This window comes from Mandrillus leucophaeus, unplaced genomic scaffold (genome assembly GCF_000951045.1).
Source record: "Mandrillus leucophaeus isolate KB7577 unplaced genomic scaffold, Mleu.le_1.0 Scaffold862, whole genome shotgun sequence".
NCBI classification, from domain to species: Eukaryota; Metazoa; Chordata; class Mammalia; order Primates; family Cercopithecidae; genus Mandrillus; species Mandrillus leucophaeus.
The window spans coordinates 563,342-584,439 of record NW_012109386.1 but is presented as its reverse complement, the minus strand read 5'-3'; the positions used below and the strand labels follow the sequence as shown (position 1 = coordinate 584,439).

Here is a 21,098-nt window from a genome sequence, read left to right as displayed (position 1 = left end):
TTCCATAGTATTCTTTTTTTTTTTTTTTTTTTTTTTGGATGGGGTCTCACTCTGTCACCCAGGCTGGAGTGCAATGGCGCAATCTCGGCTCACTGCAACCTCCACCTCCCCGGTTCAAGCCATTCTCCTGCCTCAGCCTCCCGACTTGGGGTTTTATACATTGGCATTCCACATGCACAGTGGCCTGTCAGCACTTGGGAGGGGACATAGGCATAGTGTGTTCACTGGAATTGTATGCATGTTCCTAGAAGGAGGTCATATACTAGTTAAACTCTGCCGTTTTGCCTCTTAGTGTTCATGCTTGAGCCACTCACCCAGCTCCTGAGATCATATCGGGAAGCTTCTGATCACCAGTTTCAGGTGTTTGTATCTACTGCGAGACTGCCTTTCCCTGGCACTGTGGGAAATAAAATAAAATTACTATTTTAGAGAGACAGTGTAACAACTGTCTGACCATCACCCGATGGTTGCCTGAAATTCCTGGGGTTGAGGGGTCCTCTTCTTCTCTGCTCATGTCTGACTAACTACTGTAACAGAAGAAGCTGAAAAGCCTTTCAAACCCTTTAAGGACCTATTGTCTCCCCACATGTATTCATAACTGTGGTAAACTATTCTACTCTTTCCATCTGGAGAGTAAAGGATTTACTAGTGGTGTGCTTACTCAGAACCTAGGCCCTGACTGTAGACCTACTGGTTATTCCCCCGTTGTCTTGTTGGATTCTGTTGTTCTGTGTATGCCAGGCTTTCTACAAGCCACAGTAGCTCTTCTGATTGTGTAACTGCCCAATGGGTTCTTCTTGCTGGCTGCAAAAAAAAAAAAACCATGGTATTTGCGTATTTGCAGTAAAGAAAGAGTTTAAATTAACTCAAGGTTGGCCACACCACTTTAGAGATGAAGTTATTAGTCAAGTCAGTCTCATCGAAGGCTCATAGGTTAGGGGTTTTTCAAAGGTAGTTTGGGTGAAGGGCTAGGGGTGGCTAGGCAATGCGTGCTTGCTGCTGATTGGTTGGGGGTGTAACCATAGGGTGTGGGAAATGATTCTCCTGCGTACTGAGTTACTTCTGGGTGGGGCCACAGGAGCGGTGGGCAGGTCCAGGTGGAGCCATTGGTAGTCAGACATGCAAAAAACCTGAAAAGATACCTCAAAAGGCTAATCTTAGATTCTACGATACTGATGTTATCTGCTGGAATTAATGAGGAAGTTGCATATCTCGTGACCTCTGGACAAATGGCTAGCAATCATTTATGTCTACATTTTAGCAGAATTTAGGCTCCTCTATTCTCCTAGCCTGGTGGTCTATCATTAGCTTTAGTTTTGGGGAAGGGCTATTATCATTTAAACTATAGACTAAAGGTCTCCCACGGTTGGCTTGCCTAAGGCCAGGAATGATTAAACGCAGCTTGAAGGTCAAGGGCAAGAGGGGAGTTAACTAGATCAGGTCTCCCCACTGCCATAATTTTGTCACTGTTAGAATTTGTGCAAAGGCAGTTTCAATTTCACTGTTAGAATTTGTGCAAAGGCAGTTTCAAAGCGCAACTTTGACCCTAGGACATTGAACTTCCATGTACCTCATGTTGTTGCTGCTGTTTTACAAATTCATAGACACAGCATTTTTAGTGCAGTGCCAGATAAGCTACGAGCAAGTCCTATTATCTAATACTAATGTTATTCTAGGCAGGTGGCACCTTTTGAGTCTAGTTACTCTGTTTGCAGATCCTAACCAAATAGGAGGATGTGACTGCCTCATAGTCACAGAAAATACTCAAACTAGGCCTGACTCATTCAGTATTCTTGTTCCCAATGCTGGCAATATTGTTCATTGATGGATCTTGTGTGAGAGAGGCACAGGGATATAAAATTGCATCTTATGCAGTAGATATTTTGTAGGTAGAGATGGCTTTTTCTTAGAACATATTATAAATGATTACAAATGTAAAACTATGGTGAAATAATTTTGTTTGCTTTTCAAATGATTTTTGTTGCTAAAAACTAAAATTAAAAATAGCGAACAAGTGTCCTAAATGTTTTTGAAACTATCATCATAGCGATTCTCAGACTATCAAGACTATGAACTATTTTCCATAATGGGACACTGATCATAACAATCATAACCATTTTTATGTGCATATCCAACATCTAATATTCAGGGATAAGGTCATATGGAACATCCAGTTTAATGCTCACAGATTCTTATGTGAAAAAATATATATTTGGTCATAGTTAAAATGGACAAAATAAGTGAGTCTGACGGTTAGAGAGTAAATACATCAAACAAACAAATGATTACAGTTTTCAGTTAGAATAACAAAAGCACTTAGATCGTTGATTTAATAATAGTGATTCCCTAGCTAATTTTTTCGTCTGTGCAGGTTGATTCTCAGGGATGAAAAAGTGTGAAAACATTCCAATTAAGTAAATTGCTCTGCAGTTGGTGGGAAGTACTAAGTAATTACTTGTGGTGAGTCCAGAGATGAAGATGGAGTGGACATCTCTGAGTCACCCAGGCAAAGGAAGACAGGTGCTGCTCCTCACAGCGGAACAAGGGGCTGGGTTTAGAGAGACTGGGTAGAATAGGAAGACTAACTCTAACCATCAAGTCAATGCACCAGTATTTGTCTGGAACCAATTATGCGTTAAAGACTGGTAAATACTGGCAGGGTTGAGAAAAAGGTGCAGATCTTGGGGAACCTAGCATAAAATTCAACACAGCAGACATTTATTCTCCTTGAAGAATTCCTGGTTTTGCAACAGTGCCTACCATGTCCCAGAACTAGGCTGGTTGTTGAAAGTCTCTGAGAAACCAGAGATGGCACCAGCATAATACCCTGAACTTTTTATAAAGCACAAAAGTTTATAATTATCATAAGGAATCCTGAGAACAAGAAGACATGCTGATCGATCTCACGCAGGAAATTTGTCCCAGATCCAAGTCAAATGACAAGTTAGATGAATTACCTGCTTTTTAAAAAGGTATTGTAACATTTAATGTGATCATTTAAAGTCAATAGCAATATCTAAGTAAGAAGCCCTGTTAAGCTGGGATATGTTTAGTTATATGCACTATATACAGAGAGCTAAGTGGCCAGTTCTGCTCTCCTCATTATCTGGATTATTTTAAAAATTTCATCTAAGTTAATCTTGATTCATATTTTGGATTGCTTTATGTTTCTGAATGATCATTTCCTCACAGTTACCAGTAGTGAGCAAACACCAGGAAACATTTATTTGTCTTTCTTAAACATGCACTACACTTTGTTTTTCTCTTTTTGACTTATGATTCAAACATGGTAAATTAATTCATTTTTATTTAAAAAAATGATAGGATGCTCAAGTATCAAACAATGTACAAATATATTTGCAGTATTTCATTTTTCAATGATTATATATATTTAATTAAAGATATGCATAAGTGTATATGCACATACATTTTTTTCAGTAAGGTACTCTTGCTGTCATTAATTATTCATTGATTTTCCCTCTAACAATTATTTTTGTCTAAACTCACTGTTTCAGGCCATGCTTTTTTAGTGCTAGAGAAAACTTTAGATTCCATAGTTTTTTTTTTTTTTTTTTGAGATGGAGTCTCACTCTGTCACCCAGGCTGGAGTGCAATGGCGCAATCTCGGCTCACTGCAACCTCCACCTCCCCGGTTCAAGTGATTCTCCTGCCTCAGCCTCCTGAGTAGCTGGGACTACAGAGGCACGCCACCATGCTTGGCTAATTTTTGTATTTTTGTTTTTTTAGTAGAGATGGGGTGTCACCATATTGGTCAGGCTGGTCTCGAACTCCTGCCCTCAGGTGATCCACCTGCCTCAGCCTCCCACAGTGCTGGGATTACAGGCGTGAGCCGCTGCGCCCGGCACCATAGTCCTTTGTAGCGTGCTTTCCAGCTAAAGTGAAGCCTCAGGTGACATACCATTGCTCTCACAGCTAATTAATGAAAAAGCTGGAGCCATCACCCACATTTCTTAATTCCTACTTCAGTTCATTTAATAATGCTAGAAAAAGGCAGAGTCACGCTTATTTGTGTTAACAAACATTGTATTCTAATGGTTAGTAAAATACTAATAATGCATTCATGAGCACTTTAAAATAATTAAGTGCAACTGTTCACATAGGCACTTATCGATCCTAATTTAGATAAGAAGCAGTTATGAATGTTACACCATTATCTGTCATCTTCTGAAAATAGCAGGGACAAAAGCAGTATCATCCTTGCCTAATGTCGTTTGCTAGTGAGGGGATGTAGACTTAAGGGATTAAGTTGAGTCCGGCTGAGAATCACAGGAGAAGGTCCATAGATTCATCCTTGCTTTCAAAGAGTAGCATTGTGAGAATGAGTAAGGGGAAATATCACTTAGCATTAACAGATAGCAATAAGCAGTGTTTCCTGCTAATTGGTTAGTTACCACGTGCTAGTCCTATGCTAAGAGCTTTAGAGATACGTGAGACTCTCGTGAGTCCGGATCATCATTCTCCGCAGTGTTCAGAGGAGAAGGCTCTGCGTGTTTGAGTATCTTACCCACAGTCCCAGAACCAGTACATGCTGGGACTTGGTCTCAGACCCAGGTCTCTCCAGCCTTGCAGCCTGTGTTCATCATATGATGTATCTTTGATGACTTACAGGAAACTCCACAACTGAGCTGAAGTCTTTGACAATCGCAGGAGCCAGCATCCTGCTGGAGCCATGGCCTCACAGTCCTGTCTGTGTCCATGGGAGGGCTCTATGGCAGCCCCAGGTCCCACTTGCCGGGAGTCCTTTCTTCACCCAGGGGCATCCTGAGAACAGAGGAGGTTGAGGGGGCAGCAGCGGAAGTTAACAGCTCTTCAGCAGCCACTGGGTCCACGTGCTGGAGCCACTTTTTTGTTTATTTATTGTATTTAGACATCAGATGCCAAGGTTTCCATGAGTCACCTTCCTCGGTGAGAAATCATTAAGGAACGATCAGTCTGGTCTGCATAAGGCCCTGCTCTTGCCTTGGTGTTCATTCATTCATTAATTATATTTTTTATACATGATTCACATTTCCCCAGTCCAATATGTTTTATTTGTACATATTCTTTTAAAAATTATAATTCTTTTGTTCACACATATTTACTCTTACATATAATATTGTTTTATATCTTTCATTTTGCTTTTTACTGATTAACTCTTTGCATAAATAGAATTGTACTAGTCATACTAAGGTGATAAAGATAATATGCTAATTTTTAATAATCTATAGAAACATTTTAATTGCTTCATAAAATATTAGGGCATATGTCATGGTAATTATTAATGCTCTATACTTAGAGTTAATACAATTTCTTCATACAACACTTATAATTAACAAAGTGTCTTAATCAAATAATCTTGTTAACAGGCATTACAGGGAGCAGCTTAACAATATCTTTCATTTGTATAGTTCCTTAGAATTTTCAAGTCACCTACAGAAACATCTTCCAACAAGCTATAATTGGGCAAAGCAGTTAGTATTATTCCCATGTTACTTATAAAGAAGCTGAGATTACAAACACTAAAATTTGTGTCCAATATCAGCACAGTCTGGCCATTAAGGAAACAGAATTAGAACTCAAGGACTCACGGGCACTTTCTTACCCCACACACAGCTTAAAATAATAACAGCATATTAAAATAAGAATCTCTTGTAGTACATTTGAGTGTTTGGGAAACTAATAATAAACTGAAGCTGCTGAAGAATCTATTTCTTTTAGACAAGCTTTTCTAACATCTTTGTGAGCACTAACTGAATTGAGGTGTGAAATTGCACAGGACAGTGGTGGCCCTATGCATAGTAGAGATTTAATGCTTATTTTAAAATTCAGTATCTTGTAATTTAAAATAAAGATTTGATAAAAATCCACTAAAACAGAAATTGCAAAATGACAAATTTGGAAAAATAAATTTCTAACAGTCTTCTTAAAAATAATTGTTGATGAGTCTTAAACATTGACAGATTTTTTTCTGCTGATGGCTGTCAATCTGGGTATTTCATACTCAACCACAAGTATCCATGTGCTTAACATTTTGCAGACCAGGATATCACATGAGCAGCATCACTGACTGTGACTGTTAGATTTAGCTAATGTGACCGCTAAAAATCAAAGTAGAGTGTTGAAAATTTTTCAGTAATGTCATTAATTCCTAAATTATTTATGAAACCTATTTCCAGCATGTGAGTGGACTCCAAGCCACAGGTTTCAGTCACTTTCATGTATACCTAGGGAAACTGATCATTTTATCTGAAAATATTCATTTTTGATTACTTAATATAATCCTTAGCTAGAATGCCGTCAAAGACAGAGAATCCACATCAAACTTAAGTGACTGTCTTTCGGTAAGATGGAGCTTTCGTACATGAACACACCACACACACACACAAATTGCAGAGGAATGCTGTAAAAAATAAATGATTTATAATCTTACAAATACATTATATACATTAACTAGTTTCATTCTTACCAAGATTGCCAGATAGATATAATTTTTCTACTTTACAAAGAAAGATGATCATTTCTCCCAAGGTCACACGCCTGCTAAGACAGAAAAGAATTTGAAGGACTATGGCTTCCAAAAACCATTCTCTGTACCCTCTCCACAGAGCTGTAACTTTTGTTATTTAGTCTAAAATGAAGATGTAAGCCTCTGCAGAATCGTTCAAGGTTGCATATTTCTGTAAGAGCTGGCTTATCCTTCTGGAAGCTTCGTTTTTCCACCTTAATAAAACAAAGCAGGAATAGGTCTTTGTGTTCGCCATTCTTTCTATCCGTAGTGGTCATGTGCTCACCCGTGAATTCATGTCTGCTCTGGAAACTCTCAAAGCAAACTTTGAATATAATGAATAAGAGACTTCACTGCATATTTTTAAGACACACATTATTTTATTGTTACAGATAAGGTTATTTCAATAATAAGCCCTGAATGTTATGACAGTGAAATGCTAGTATAACTCTTTCCTGCCCAAAATGTATTCTCTTTAATTCCTCTATCTTTAAAGAACAATGGTTCATTTGGTTAGTATCCCATAAAGCTGGTTATAATTCTATATAAGACATTAATAATGTGATTTCTCAAATTTCAAATGCGTTAATGTGATTATATATACTTTTAAATATATTTTAGTCATATGTAATAAATGTTTGATTTTTTATTGATATCTCTGAAGTTGCAAAGAGTATGTTTCTCATCTGCCTTATTCATAAACGATTAGATAATGTCTATTTAAAGTTGCTTAAATGTTAATCTATTTTAATTAAGCAAAAATTGACATTAAATTTTATTTTGCTACTTGATGCTGTTATCACATCACTCAGAAGTGTATTTTCCAGAGTTTATACTTTGAAACAAATTGAGAAAGAAATAACATTTGGCATATAAAGGTGAAAAAAATTCTGTTTTGGTAGGGTTCCTTTGAAAGGTTTTTATTGTATTGTTTTTACTGAAGTTTACAAAGCTTATTCAGCTATGAAAAAATGTGATTTTAATTCTGCAACTGAATTTTAACATTGGAGTCAAAATGCTCATAGGATCTGATGTTCCTGTATTAGCTTGGCTGTATGTCTTAGATGTTAAACTCAAATTAGAACCCAAATAAAAGGATTCAGAGTCTGATGGATCAACCATCTCTACCAGCCATGCCAACAATGACCAGCCTGGGTCACAATCGCGGCAGCCACCTCCACACAGGTGGTGGGCTGATTGATTTCCAGTTGTTATCTCAATCAGTGCTCCAATCCTTCAAGATCAATTTTACCGATGAAGAAAGTGCAGCTTGCAGCAGAGAGTAACAGGGCTTGAGGTGGTGGAGGTGGTGGAGCTGGGATATGGCTTCTTTTATATAGGTCAGCCTGGGCTGTCCAGACAGAAGGTTGTGAGTGCAGAGGGTATGCAAATATTTTACCTGAAGTTGGTATAGTGATTGTTAACTCAAAAAATGTTGATGTACATTACCCTTTAGTTGGAACAAAAGTGAAATGATTATCTCTAGCTGAGCATGGTGGCTCAATGACTGCAATCCCAGCATTTTGGGAGGCCCAGGTGGGCAAATTACTTGAGGCTGGGAGTTTGAAACCAGCCTGGCCAACATGGCGAAACACCATCTCTACTAAAAATACAAAAATTAGCCAGGTGTCGTGGCGTGCTCCTGTAATGCCAGCTACTGGGGAGGCTGAGGCATGAGAATTGCTTGAATCTGGGAGGCAGAGGTTGCAGTGAGCCAAGATCGTGCCACTACATTCCAGCCTGGAAGACAAAGTGAGACCCTGTCTCAAAAAAAAAAAGGAAATGATTGTCTCGGAATTGGCATGAATTAGCAATAGATGAACTATTACCAACTCTCACATCTACACTAGCATTTAAAATTGACCACATTCACTAAGGCATTTCCTATATTTTTATTTCCGTGTGTTTTTACCCAGGGAGACCCATTGGTGGTCTGATACTAGGCAGGCTGATCTTCATTCTCTTTGTTTTGTTGTTAAACCTGGTACATTGTTTTTTTGTTTTTGTTTTTGTTCTTTTCTTTCCTTTCCTTTTCTTTTTCTTTCCCCCTCCCCTCCCCTCCCCTCCTCTCCTCTCCTCTCCTCTCTTCTCTTCTCTTGTCTTCTCTTGTCTTCTCTTGTCTTGTCTTGTCTTGTCTTGTCTTTTCGAGATGGAGTCTCACACTGTCACCCAGGCTGGAGTGCAGTGGTGCAATCTCGGCTCACTGCAAGCTCCACCTCCCAGGTTCACACCATTCTCCTGCCTCAGCCTCGTGAGTAGCTGGGACTACAGACGCCCGCCACCACACCCGGCTGACTTTTTTTGTATTTTTAGTAGAGACAGGGTTTCACCGTGTCAGCCAGGATGGTCTAGATCTCCTGACCTCATGATCCGCCCGACTCAGCCCCCAAAGTGCAGGGATTACAGGCGTGAGGCAGTGTGCCCGGCTCTAAGCCTGGTACATTCTTTAGTAAAGTCAAATAATTAGGTAGGAAACATTCTTGATTCTTGGTTGAACTAACTGCTGGCCTGTGCCATACATAGATATTAACTATGTGTCCCAGTCATGTTAGGTGATAGCACAAGAGCATTAACCCTTTCCTTGTTCTCACACATGCCATATTCTTAAAAATCTGAAAACAATGAAAAAATATCTAAAACAACTTTGTTTGCTTGCACTCTGATCCTTCCCTATGTTCAGATAGGAAGACGGAGTGAAGAGTGAAAGCACGCCCCTTTGCCCTGGAGCAGATAGTGGCGGTGTGCTCCTCTTGACGCTCCCGGGAAGCAGGCCACAGGTGCGTGCAGCTGAGTTCGCTGTGAAGTGGATTCAGCCTGATAACATGGAATGAATGCTGCCGTTGAAATAAAAGCCGGATGTAATCCTGCCACACTCTGTGATAGCTGTCCTACCTCCAGAGAGTCCTTTCTTCTTCCTAGACTGTAGTTTCTCATTTACAAATTAAGGGTGTGGGGCTGGAATCACGTCTAGGTCCCTTCCAACTGTCTCACTGCAGATTCCAGGATTCTCACTGCTGCTCCTTTGCGTGTGACCATGGTGCTTGATTGCCCTGCCATGTCATGTGGCTTTTTGTGAGCATCTTTACCACTTGATTAGGGAGGAATTTGTGGGATAGCATTTTTGGAAAGTGAACTTCATGGAGGTCGCCATGTTTATAGTCATTGTAATGGTGTGGATGAAATTTAAACTACCTTGTAAATAAAGAAAACTTAGACAATGGTGACTAATCCAGGGACTGGAGAGGTTGTCACATCCTTGTTAACCATTAGCAGTGTTTCCTTTAAAACAGCAGCTTTTTGCATATTAGCAAACCGAGCGTACATTGCTCATTGCCGTGAGAGGTGACAACCTGAAGGTGGTACATCCTGCAGATACATTGATCCCTTTCTGTGTTTTCTCCTAGGGTTTTCCAGGAAACACAAACGCAGACAGTGTGGTGCACTACAGACTCCAGCCTCCCTTTGAAGCCAGGTTCCTGCGCTTTCTCCCTTTAGCCTGGAACCCCAGGGGTAGGATTGGGATGCGGATCGAAGTGTACGGATGTGCATATAGTAAGTGGCCTTTATTCCCTGTGTGAAATCAAGGTCAGCATGAGATTCTGTCAAAGCCAAACTGTGAAAGCCAATGTCAGCATGAAATGTTGAACTTGACTTTTTCTGTCTTTTTAAATAGCTGGGCAAGTGGAACTGGTTTTTATGGAAAGCTTCTAGTGTCTTCCCATGACAATATGGACTGCAGTTACTGTCTTTTATAGTCGAATTTAGAGGTGGACCTGAACTGAAACTTACCTGTCTTTAGATTCCCAGAGTTTAGCAAAGTGCTTGCAATATGGTAGACATCTAATCAAACTAATACAATTCAGACTAACAACAGATGATGCTATTTTTCTGAAGCTGAGATGACACCCTGTCTGGGAAAACAGGAGTGGTTCTGGGGGCAGTGGGGTGATTTCTCGCAGTCTCTTAGTTCTCTGTGTTTTTCTCTACTAACGTCCTCTTTTGCACAGCATGCTGTCGCTTCACTTGATCTTCAGTTGGTGGGAGCCTGTGTTTAGTCAGCCTCTTTTCTCATCTATTCCTTGTTATAAAAGTGGAAAGGATGGAGCTGACATGAATATAACGCAAACAAAAAGCAGGCAGTGAAATTATTTGGTGGTACTCAGTGACACAGTTGCCACTTGATGTTCTAGAACATACTTGTATTCTTTCTTTACATTATCATAAAAATGCTTTAAAATTATTGTCAAAATGGAATAAAATTTAAAAATACCCTTGTATAAAACTGGAGAACAAATCAAAGAGTAGCCTGGATGGAAATGTCTTAACTGGCTTCGGGTCAGGCCGGACGTTCATATCACACCATTTACACACAGTCACTCCCATTCTCTGCCTAGTCACAGCTTTAGCCCTGCAGAATATTAATTTTCTAAAGCATGATAACAACATCTGTCATTCATGCAGCATTTATTGTCTCGGATACTATTATTTCCATTTTATTACTTAACCCGTGTACAACCCAGTTAATTTCTTCAGTCTGCCTCTGTTTTTTAGTGTTTACACTTCTACAGGGCTAAATATAATGGTGTTGCTTTACCAACAGTCTTTTTTCTTCCACTTATTGTTCATTCCCTTCCATCCCTGTTTTTTTTTTCTGGGGCCTATAACTGTGCTGTCTGTTTCAATGGCTAAGATGTCCGATATTTAGAATTTCTCTTTGATGCTATGAAATTACCTTCTCCTCTCATTACTCTGAAACAACTTCAGGTTTACTGACTTCAAAGTAGAACATGCTCTTTGATGGGATTTGCCATTAACTTGATGTTCCTTCATGAAGAGGTATTACTGCAGTTCCTTGGGCTGGAGGTTGGTACCAGGAAGATCAAAGCGCCATGCCTGATTCCAGGAAGGGCCAGTGGGCGATGCAGCTGCCATGCAATCTGCTGGCACCATTAACTTCTGTAAACATGCTGTTGGCCATAAGGGATTACTAGTAAAAAAAAAACCCAAACATGCAGACAGATAGTATATGACCATTGCTAACTAACTAAAAGTAATTATTTAGAACAAGTGGACATCTACATTGTCTTTTGTTCCTTAGAAGAATAATTGTTCAAGTATGGTAATTTTATTTTTATTGTTGACAGTAATATAATCCTTTAGGACTTATGTTAATAATGGTAGTTTCAGTATTTTCATTTGCATTTCCACTGCCATGTTTGTTTTCTAGAACGTTGCTTATAATGACTTATAATATCCCTGCCATGCAGCATCTCTTCCCATTTATCTAGTTATGTATTTATCAGTTTATTTCTTTGTATTTTAAGAGGCAGGTTCTCACTGTGTTGCCCAGGCTGGAGCGCAGTGGCTACAGGCACAGTCCCACTGCTGATCAGCTCGGGAGTCTTCACCTGCTTCATGTGGGAGCTGGGCTAGTTCACGCCTCCTTAAGCAACCTGGTGGTCCTCCGCTTGGAGAGATCACCATTTGATGCTAAAATTTGTTCAGACACCTGATCATCATAGCGCACCCCTGGGCCCCATGGATCCCCCCACCTCAGCCTCCTGAATAGCTGGGACTGCCCAGCCGTAGTTTTATTTGCTTTTCTACACTTCATTTGCAATGATAGATTCATTATTCCTTTAAACTGTATGTGTTGTCACAGACTCCTGGCTTAGTCTATGAATGTACCTCTATTTCCACTTCTAGCCTGGGGATCGGTTGTAGGTTCTCCCAGAGTTGCTGCTCAAGTGCAGAATAAAGCCATGAGCACAGATGGCCTTGGGCCCTTCTTGACACCTGTTTTTCCATGCATCTTTGCATGCTACTCTTCTTGCCACTCCTTAAAGGCTAACATTATCCACAGATTGGTTCTAGGTCTTCTATCCTGCTCCCAAGCTCTCTGTGAGCCTTTTATCCACTTCCATGAGTTTTCAGTAGCATTTACACGCTGGCTGATAACTTTCAAATATGTATCTGCAGCCCAGCTCCAACCTTTGGTACCAACCTCTCTTCACTGGCTCTGTGAACACTTAAAACTCAGCTGTCTATCTTCTCATTTTCCATTGTCTTCCATCTTATAAAACAATACCAACAGCCACCTATTGACTGAAGCCCGATTCTGTCTCCTAAATGTTGTGAATTTCTCTCTTTCCCTCCAGCTTAGCCTAAATGAGCACCAGCCTCCTAAATCAGCTGTTCATCTCTGGTCTTGACCTTTCCAGTTTTTATTCCACGCAATAATCAGGATGATACCTAGGAAAAACATGCACATTCGATTGTTCAAACATGCTTAAAGCCACACCCAAGACACTAGGATTGTTTGCCAGAGTCCTTAGAAAAATAAATTCCCTATGCTCTACTGCCTGTCCAGGCCTTTGAGGGCATCTCTCAAGAACAAAAGGGAACTCTCAGATTCTTATGCCAGAACCCTATGAGTCCTTGACGCATCTATCTCCCTTGCCTTCCATGTCCAGTGAATCACGAAATTCTGTATTCTTCCCTCCACATTACACCTTGCATGATTTCAGCTCTCTCCAGCTCTCCTACCGACTTAATCTAAACTTGGTGTCCCACGGAATATGGAAATTGCCTTCCAAGTTTAGGTCATTCTGTGTCTGCTCACAGCTGACATACTACATCATATTCTCCGCACTGCAACTCAAGTTACCTTTTAAAAATGCTGAACTAATACAATTATGTCCCTGTTTAATACCATCAGTGGCTTTCCATTGTTCCTAAAATAACATCCAGACTCCCAGCAAGATCTGAAGGAGCTTGTCCCTGGATAACTCTCCAGTGCCACCTCTTGCTGCCATCACCTGCTACCTGTCCACTGTCAATTGTATCAAGCTTCTTACTGACTCAAAACCTTTATGCCTGTGGTCTCCCCTGCTTGAAATGCTCCTTCCCCATGTTCTCAACTGGCTATTTACTCCTCCTCCTTTGGATCTTAGTTTAAATGACGGTTCCTAGGCCCTCACTCTAAATTTGGTTCCTCATTATAACTTCCCAGGAAGCCTATAGTATGCCTTCATGTGCTATAGTCACTTTTTATAATGTATCTGTATCTGTCTTATTAGAGGCCTGATTTCCTTTTTCCTCATTAGACTTCAGGCTACACCAGGGTAAGGCACATTCATTGCTGTAACATCAGCAACTAATACAGAGCCAGGAACACACTAAGTGTGCCATAGCTTTGCATTGCGTGAATGAATGAATGAATGAATGAATGAAGCAATTCAGAAAAAAGTCTGATAGATGATAACAAAATCCGAATAATGAATCCAAATTTCAGATATTTATTTCTCTCTTATACTAGCCATCCATGCAAGGCAGGTATCTTGGAGATTATATTGTTATAAATTGTAGTATTAAAAATTATAATAACTCTAGTAAAAACAGCAAATATAAGATTTTACAGTTACGTTTCCATTCTTCCATCTGATATTTGATGCATCTTTATGTAGTAGAAAGGCAGTTATTAACACCCAGATATTCCAAGTGAGCAATCTGAGAAGCCACCAAGGTCCGGCAGTGCAGGAGCTACAAATAATACCAGAGACAGGGAGAGGACTCCAGTCCTCTGTCTATCAATTCCATGTTCTTGATGGGTAATAACTGCTCAGGCTTTATAAAGGATAATTATATTGATACTTGTTTTGCTATATTGCTATATTGATTGATGGCAGCAGCTTCTTTTCTCCTTTCAGAGAGACGGCATGAAGCCGCATTGTATTGTATATAAACATTTAGTGTTTGATTCTGTGCCTTCCTCCTTTTTATCGTGCCACCTTTAATTATCCTCAGTTTCAGAGTTCTTTAAATCACTCCACTTTCTTTGATATTAATGAAAAACTAGAGCAGTCCTCTTCCTGTTGTTTTCTCAAGTGGTTAGTGTCCTTTCCATCTCTTTAATTCCCAGTCCACTAGCGCAGATTTTAAGGGCTCACATCCCACTCCGTGCTACTGTTTTAGTATTTTCACTGGATAATACTCAAACATGGCTTTTGCCTGATTCACGTTTCTGTTACATTGAGATTGGGCTTCTATTCCTTTGTAAGTCATGGCAATAATTCATGAAGTAAAAAGTATTGAAGGTTGACTGCATAAATAACCAAGAAGAGCTTGGTTCGCCACTTTTTTGTCCCTTAATGGTGGAAAATTTGGTCAGGGAGGGCGTCTGGGAGTGGTGGATTCTTTTCTAAAATGTTAATACTTGGAGTACAGCCCAGATAATTAACAGAATTCTAAACTGTTCTTTTCATGAAGATTTATAATGTCCCAAGTGAAAATCATTTTTTATTACTCATAGGTAATTCTTTATTCATGCATTTTCTGTTACATTTTCTTATCACTTAGTCTTCAAATAGTTTTATACGTCATTCAGACTCTGTCTTACATAGCTATGCTATTACCAATCAGTCCTCTTCTTATTCATCGTTCTAGCTTCACTAATTAGGTTGAACCACATATTGTCAATTTTGTAGATCAAATACAGTTGAATATTAGCAGTTTCATATGGATTAACTGAGTGCTGTACCGTTTTCTGTAGGAACAACAGATGGCAAGTGGAGGTTTCCAATAAAACAAAATTAATAGTGACTGGACAAAAGAAGCAAATTTTATTTTCTCCCTTTGAAAATTTTACCTGTCATTGGTTAGAATTTGAGACATGGGAAATTTTCATAACTCCTGAGATGGTCCAAGTTTGTATTGCTTCATTGGTGTGCTAATGAAGTTAGACCTACCTACCTCTCTGAAGTTCCTTTAATTGTTCTATCACTTTTTACATATACATTCTGTGCTAGTTTGCATCACTGGCACCAATTCTGCACCTGTCCCTTGCCAGCGCCTGTGAGTGGCGTATGCTTCCCTGCCCCCTGATTTTTGAGCCGGCCACGTGACTTGCTTTGGCTAATGGGAGGCAGAGTTGAGTTTACGGTGTATCCACTGTCCTCTATGTCTACCATTACCCTGATATAAGCATGCCTGAACTATGAATTCCAGTATAATGAAGAGAGATACATACTTTACATATTTTGAAGCTGTTTCATTAAATGCATATAGATTGGAAATTGTTTTATCTTCCTTAAAATTGATTTTTTGTAATATGAAATATCCTTGTTTATTTCTAATAATGCCTCCTGCCTGTAAGTCTGCATTCTCTGATGATAGTACTATATAGCTATACCAGATTTCTTTTGATTAGTGTTTTCATGGAATATCTTTTCCATTCTTTCCTTTCAAACTTTTTGTCTTCATATATAAGAACTCTTTCTTTATTATTTAAACCCAGTCTGGAAATCATTGAGTTTTAGTTGGTATATTTAGTCCACTTATATTAGATGTAATTACTGACATATGTGAAATTGTAGATGACATGTTACTCTCTGTTTTATATTTGGTTCACTTGTTTTATACTCCTCTTTCTCTCCTCTTCTTTTGAGTTAATCAAGTTTAATTTTTCCAGTTTTTCCGCTATTGCTTCCTGTTTTAATTTTGTTCCCCTGGGTACTTGAACTACTACTTTTATCACTTTCCAAACAATACTAGGATTTAAGTACAACTTATGTTAGTTAAACCCCTCCGACCTTGTGCTATCTTGACACATTTTAGTTTCATACATACGTGTATGTATTTTTTTATTTTTAAATCACAAAATTTAATATTATAATTTTTTTGCAATCAGTATTCACTTGAATTTACTCACATATTTACCTTCTCTGCATTTTCATGCTCTTTCTGAATCAAATTCTTTCAGCTACAAAGACTCCTTTTAATATTTGTCTTAGCCCAGTTCTACTGGTAATAAATTGTCATATAGCTTTTGTCATATAGCTTGAAAATTGTGTTTATTTTATATGAATTTTTGAAGGCTATTTCAGCTTGCTGGAAAATATGATCTGTAGTTATTTTCTTTTGGCCTTTTAAAAATGGCATTCTAGTGTTTTCATGATGTTTATTAAGATCAATAGGCAATTGATTTTTATCCTATAAGGGAAATGTGTATTTTTCTTCTGGTTACTTTTGAGAATTTATTCTTTGTCTTTGATTTTCAGCAGTTTTACCTTGATGTAGCTATTTTAGTTTTCATTGAATTTGTCCTCTTTGGATTTCACTAAATTTCCTTTTTCTATGAATTGATTATTAGATTGGGTAATTCTTCACTGTTATTTCTTCAAAACATTGCCTCTGTCTCGCATTTCCTTTCCTCCGTTCTGAGACTAATTACTTCTGTCTGAGATGTTTGTAACTTATTTTCTTTCTTTCTCTCTCTCTACCCCCTCCCCCTTCCTCTCTCTGTCCCTCTCCTCTTTCATCCTTTCTATTTACGCTGCAGTCTAGACATTGCATACTGCTTTATCTTCTATACTACTAATCAGATCTTCTGCTATGGCCAGTCTGTGGTTAAATATACCAATTAGTTATTAATTTTAGTTACTGCAATTTTCAGTTTTGCAATTTCTATTGATCTATTCTAGTGAAATTCCTTATCTTGCTGTCTATTTTCTTGGAAATATTAATCACAGTTATTTTAAAGATTTTTAGTTAACTTCAATATCTGGATTATCTCTTGATCTTTTCCGTTGTCTCGTTTTTGTCTTGTTTCTGTTTTCATGTCTTGATAATTTTGGCTGAATTCTGGACATTTTGGACGAAAATCTGTAGAGGCTAGAGAAGACAAAATGATCCCCCAGAGAATCCCCACTGCAGCCTCCGATAGCCTTCTAGATTAGGCACAGATCTTAGTTCAAATAAGCATTTAGCTGACTCAGTGCAGCGCCTCAGTCCCCATGAGGCCTAGTTGATATCTTATATCTGGAGTCCAGTGCTTCACTTGTCCCAACTGGGATTTGAGGGCTTTTACCAAAACGTTTCTTTGAAAATCTCTGAATTCTGCCATCTGACTCCTAATTATGATGAGTCTACAGCAACCCTCCTTCGTGACCCAGCCTCATAGCTGTCCTGTTCACTTTCTGCTTGGCTACCTCGTCTCTTGTCCGTTGCTCCTTGGGAGTTGACCGGTGCTTCAAAGGTAAAAGCAGAAAGAGTGTTCTGAGCTTTTCTTTTAAGATCTTTACATTGTCGAGTCCTGGCCATCCTAGAAGATCTTTAAAACTTTCAAGAAGATTATTTAAACTTTATTTGATACACATTTTCTACTTGTCCTTGGTAGGAAGTGTGGTCTTCTGAATGTTTGCTTGTTATAACTGAAATTATAACTGCATTTCTTTTAATGCCATGGGAAATGTATTGAAGAAAACAAAGTGTATATGATTTTTTCATATAATAATGTGTTTATAATACAGTGTACTTAATATTTTGGAAAATTTTTCTGTAAAATACTAAAGTGCTAATTAAATTTCAACAAATATTTTTAAAAAGTAAGTAAAGCTGGTCACAGTGGCTCATGCCTGTAATCCCAGCACTTTAGGAGGCCAAGGCAAGCAGATTGCTTGATTGCTTGATTGCCTAGCCTGGGCAACATAGCAAAAACTCCATCTCTACAAAAAATACAAAAATTATCTGGACATGGTGGTGTGTGCCTGTAGTCCCAGCTACTCAGTAGGCTGAGGTGTGAGGATTGCTTGGTCCCAGGGAGGTCAAGGCTGCAGTGAGCCAAGATCATGCCACTGCACTTCAGCCTGGGCGACAGAGTGAGACCCTGTCTCAAAAAAAAAAAAAAAAAAAAGAAAATGTTTTAATAAAAAAGTAAAATAAATAGAAACCCAAAATAAGATGAAAAAGTAAATCCATGTCCATCAGAAATAAGTAAGTTGAAGAACTGGAATGTGAACCTACTCACAGAGGATTCCAGACTCTGTGTAGTCGACTGTTTATCTTTACCAGGAAATGGGAGAAGGAGAAAAGAGAGAGGAAAGAAAAGAAATAGAGAGGAGAGATCATGCATGAAAATTAAAGAGAGAGATCAAGGCCTTTACTGAGAATGTAGAACCAACGCCTGTTTTCCCTAAGTTCCTCTTATTATGCCCAGAAGGAAAGAATGTATGTGAGTGAATAAAGGCAAATATTTCCTAGGAAAGCTTTGTGTATTCACCGATTGCAGGATTCAGTATTCTTATCCTCCCCAAATTGATCTACAGAATCCCAATATACCTATTCTAACTTATTATTATATTAAAAAGAATCATCACTAGTCTTTAGACAAATAAAAAAAATCACAATGAGAAACCACTATACACCTAGCAGAATGGCTAGAATTACAAAGAGTGAAAACACCAAGTGTTTGGCAAAGCTATGGAATTCTCATACATTGCTGGTGGGAAATGTGAAAATGATGCTATCACTTTGGAAGACAATTTGGCATTCTTCTAAGCTAAATATACACTTAACATATAACTCAGCAATTCCACTCCCATGTATTTACCTGGGAGAAATGAATGCATATGTCAACACAAAGATGTATGTGTGAATGTTCCTAGCAGCTTTATTTATAAAGTTTAAACCTGGAAACAGTCCAAATGTCTATCAGCAGGTAAATGAATAAACAAGTTGTCAAGCAGTTGAATACCCCAAGCTATAAGAAAGAACACACTGTTGATATATGCAACAGCGTGCGTGTATCTCAGAAACATTACACTTAGCAAAGGAACCCAGACACAAAAGAATACATACACATTATACAATTCTATGAAATTTTGGAACTGACAGAACTAACCTGTAGTTGCAGAATGCAGATCACTGGTTTCCTGGGTCTGGGTCTGGTTGACAGTGTTGGGGGTTTGATACAAATGGCAATTAGTGAGTTGATATGAAATTGCCTATACCTTGATTTTTTGGCAATAACTTAGGTATATATATTTGTTAAAACTCATTGAACTGTAACCTTAAATTTATTGAATATAAATTATAACTGTGAAAATGATATTCATGTTTCCATATTGAAATTGTGGAGTTCTTTGTTTTGTTTTTGAGAGGGAATCTCTCTCTGTCGCCCAGGCTGGAGTGCAGTGGTGTGATCTTGGCTCACTGCAACCTCTGCCTCCTGGGTTCAAGCTGTTCTCCCACCTCAGCCTCCTGAGTAGCTGAGATTACAGGCATGCACCACCACACCCAGCTGATTTTTTTTTGTATTTTTAGTAGATGGGGTTTTACCATGTTGGCCAGGCTGTTCTTGAACTCCTAACCTCAAATGATCCGCCCACCTTTGCCTCCCAAAGTGTTGGGATTACAGTGTGAGCCACTGCGCCTGGCCCCATGTTGGAATTAATATTCAATTTATTTAGAGAATAGACTGTAATTTGCCCATTATCCCTGATAAATCATCCTGAAGCCTTCGTGCCTCACAGCTACCTAGTTCACTTATTAAATATGCAGACCCCCGGGTCTCACCCACAGAAATCCTGATTCCTGGTCTGGTTGAGGCTCACGTTCTAAAGTCTCCGAGTGATCACTTCTAGTCGATCTGAATGAGGGTGGCTGATAGAACACTTTAAGAAAATTTCTGTGGAATAGTGTTTTGTTTTTTTTTTCTTTTGTAAGGCATCAGTGTTTGCACCCTATAGAATCTTGCTGTTTTCAAACAATATTTTCCTCTCAATGTTGATATGCTTCTCCTGAAAAGGCGGTACAAGGTAGGATGGGGATGGCATGCCTGTGCTTCGAATGACAGTGAGAAGCAGAAAAGTAGTAATGAGAAGCCAGAGTTAAGAGTACATTCTGGGTGTGGAAAATGTGAAGGGAGGCCAGGCGGGGTGGCTCATGCCTGTAATCCCAGCGCTTTGCGAAGCTGAGGCAGGCAGATTGCTTAAGCCCAGCAATTCCAGACCAGCCTTGGCATCATAGTGAGACCCCATCTCTAGAAAAAAATTTAAAAATTAGCCAGGCATTGTAGTGCATGCCTGTAGTCCCAGCTACTTGGGAGGCTGAGGCTGGAGGATCACTCGGTCCCAGGAGTTCAAGGCTGCAGTGAGCTATGAAGGTACCACTACACTACAGCATGGGCAACAGAGTGCGTTTCTAACAAAAGTAAAATGTGAATCTAAAACATAGTGTAAGGAAATAAAGGAAATGGCAACTCAAAATTACTCACGTTAGCTTTTCAGAGACTTCATACTTTGCAGGAGTCTAAAGCAGGTAGACTCCTTCCTTATCGTTTCTTAGAAGTCATTCTGGACCAGATGCCTGTTTACAGAAGCATCACAGTGAATGTGGCAGAAACGATCATATTTCAGGATTGTATATCCTCTTTTCTATACTGTGGGCTCCTTAAAAGTAATTCATTGCCTTCTGCATTTTTATCTTTCACCTAGCATATGGAAGGCTTTCAGTGAATATTAGCTGTATGAATTAGGACATAACACATTTTAGCAAAATTACTTTGACACAGTTCTTCCTAGACATGTGAATATTTTGTATGGCAAAGTTCTTTATCTTACAAGAATTAGCATTTGGGAACTTTGTGAACACATCTGTCCTTAGCTCTTCCAGTATTCTTTGAGGAAGCGTGGCGAAGACATTATAATTGCACCAATAATCTTCAAGTATCATTTTAAAACCCTCATGGTCCTCTAACACAAGAAAATGAGACAGACATATTAATACTTCTGAGTAAGATTGATTGAAGTGAGTC

General features: G+C 38.9%; 1 protein-coding gene across 2 annotated transcripts in view; it reads left to right on the top strand.

Annotated features, from left to right (window-relative positions):
* The window catches only part of CNTNAP3 (contactin associated protein-like 3), a 229,914-nt gene that overhangs the window by 89,452 nt on the left and 119,364 nt on the right, over nt 1-21,098 (top strand). For both annotated transcript variants that reach the window (XM_011968882.1, XM_011968883.1), the window contains exon 3: nt 9,910-10,057. In XM_011968882.1, the coding sequence (XP_011824272.1) occupies nt 9,910-10,057 (148 nt within the window). The remainder of the gene's footprint in view (nt 1-9,909; nt 10,058-21,098) is intronic.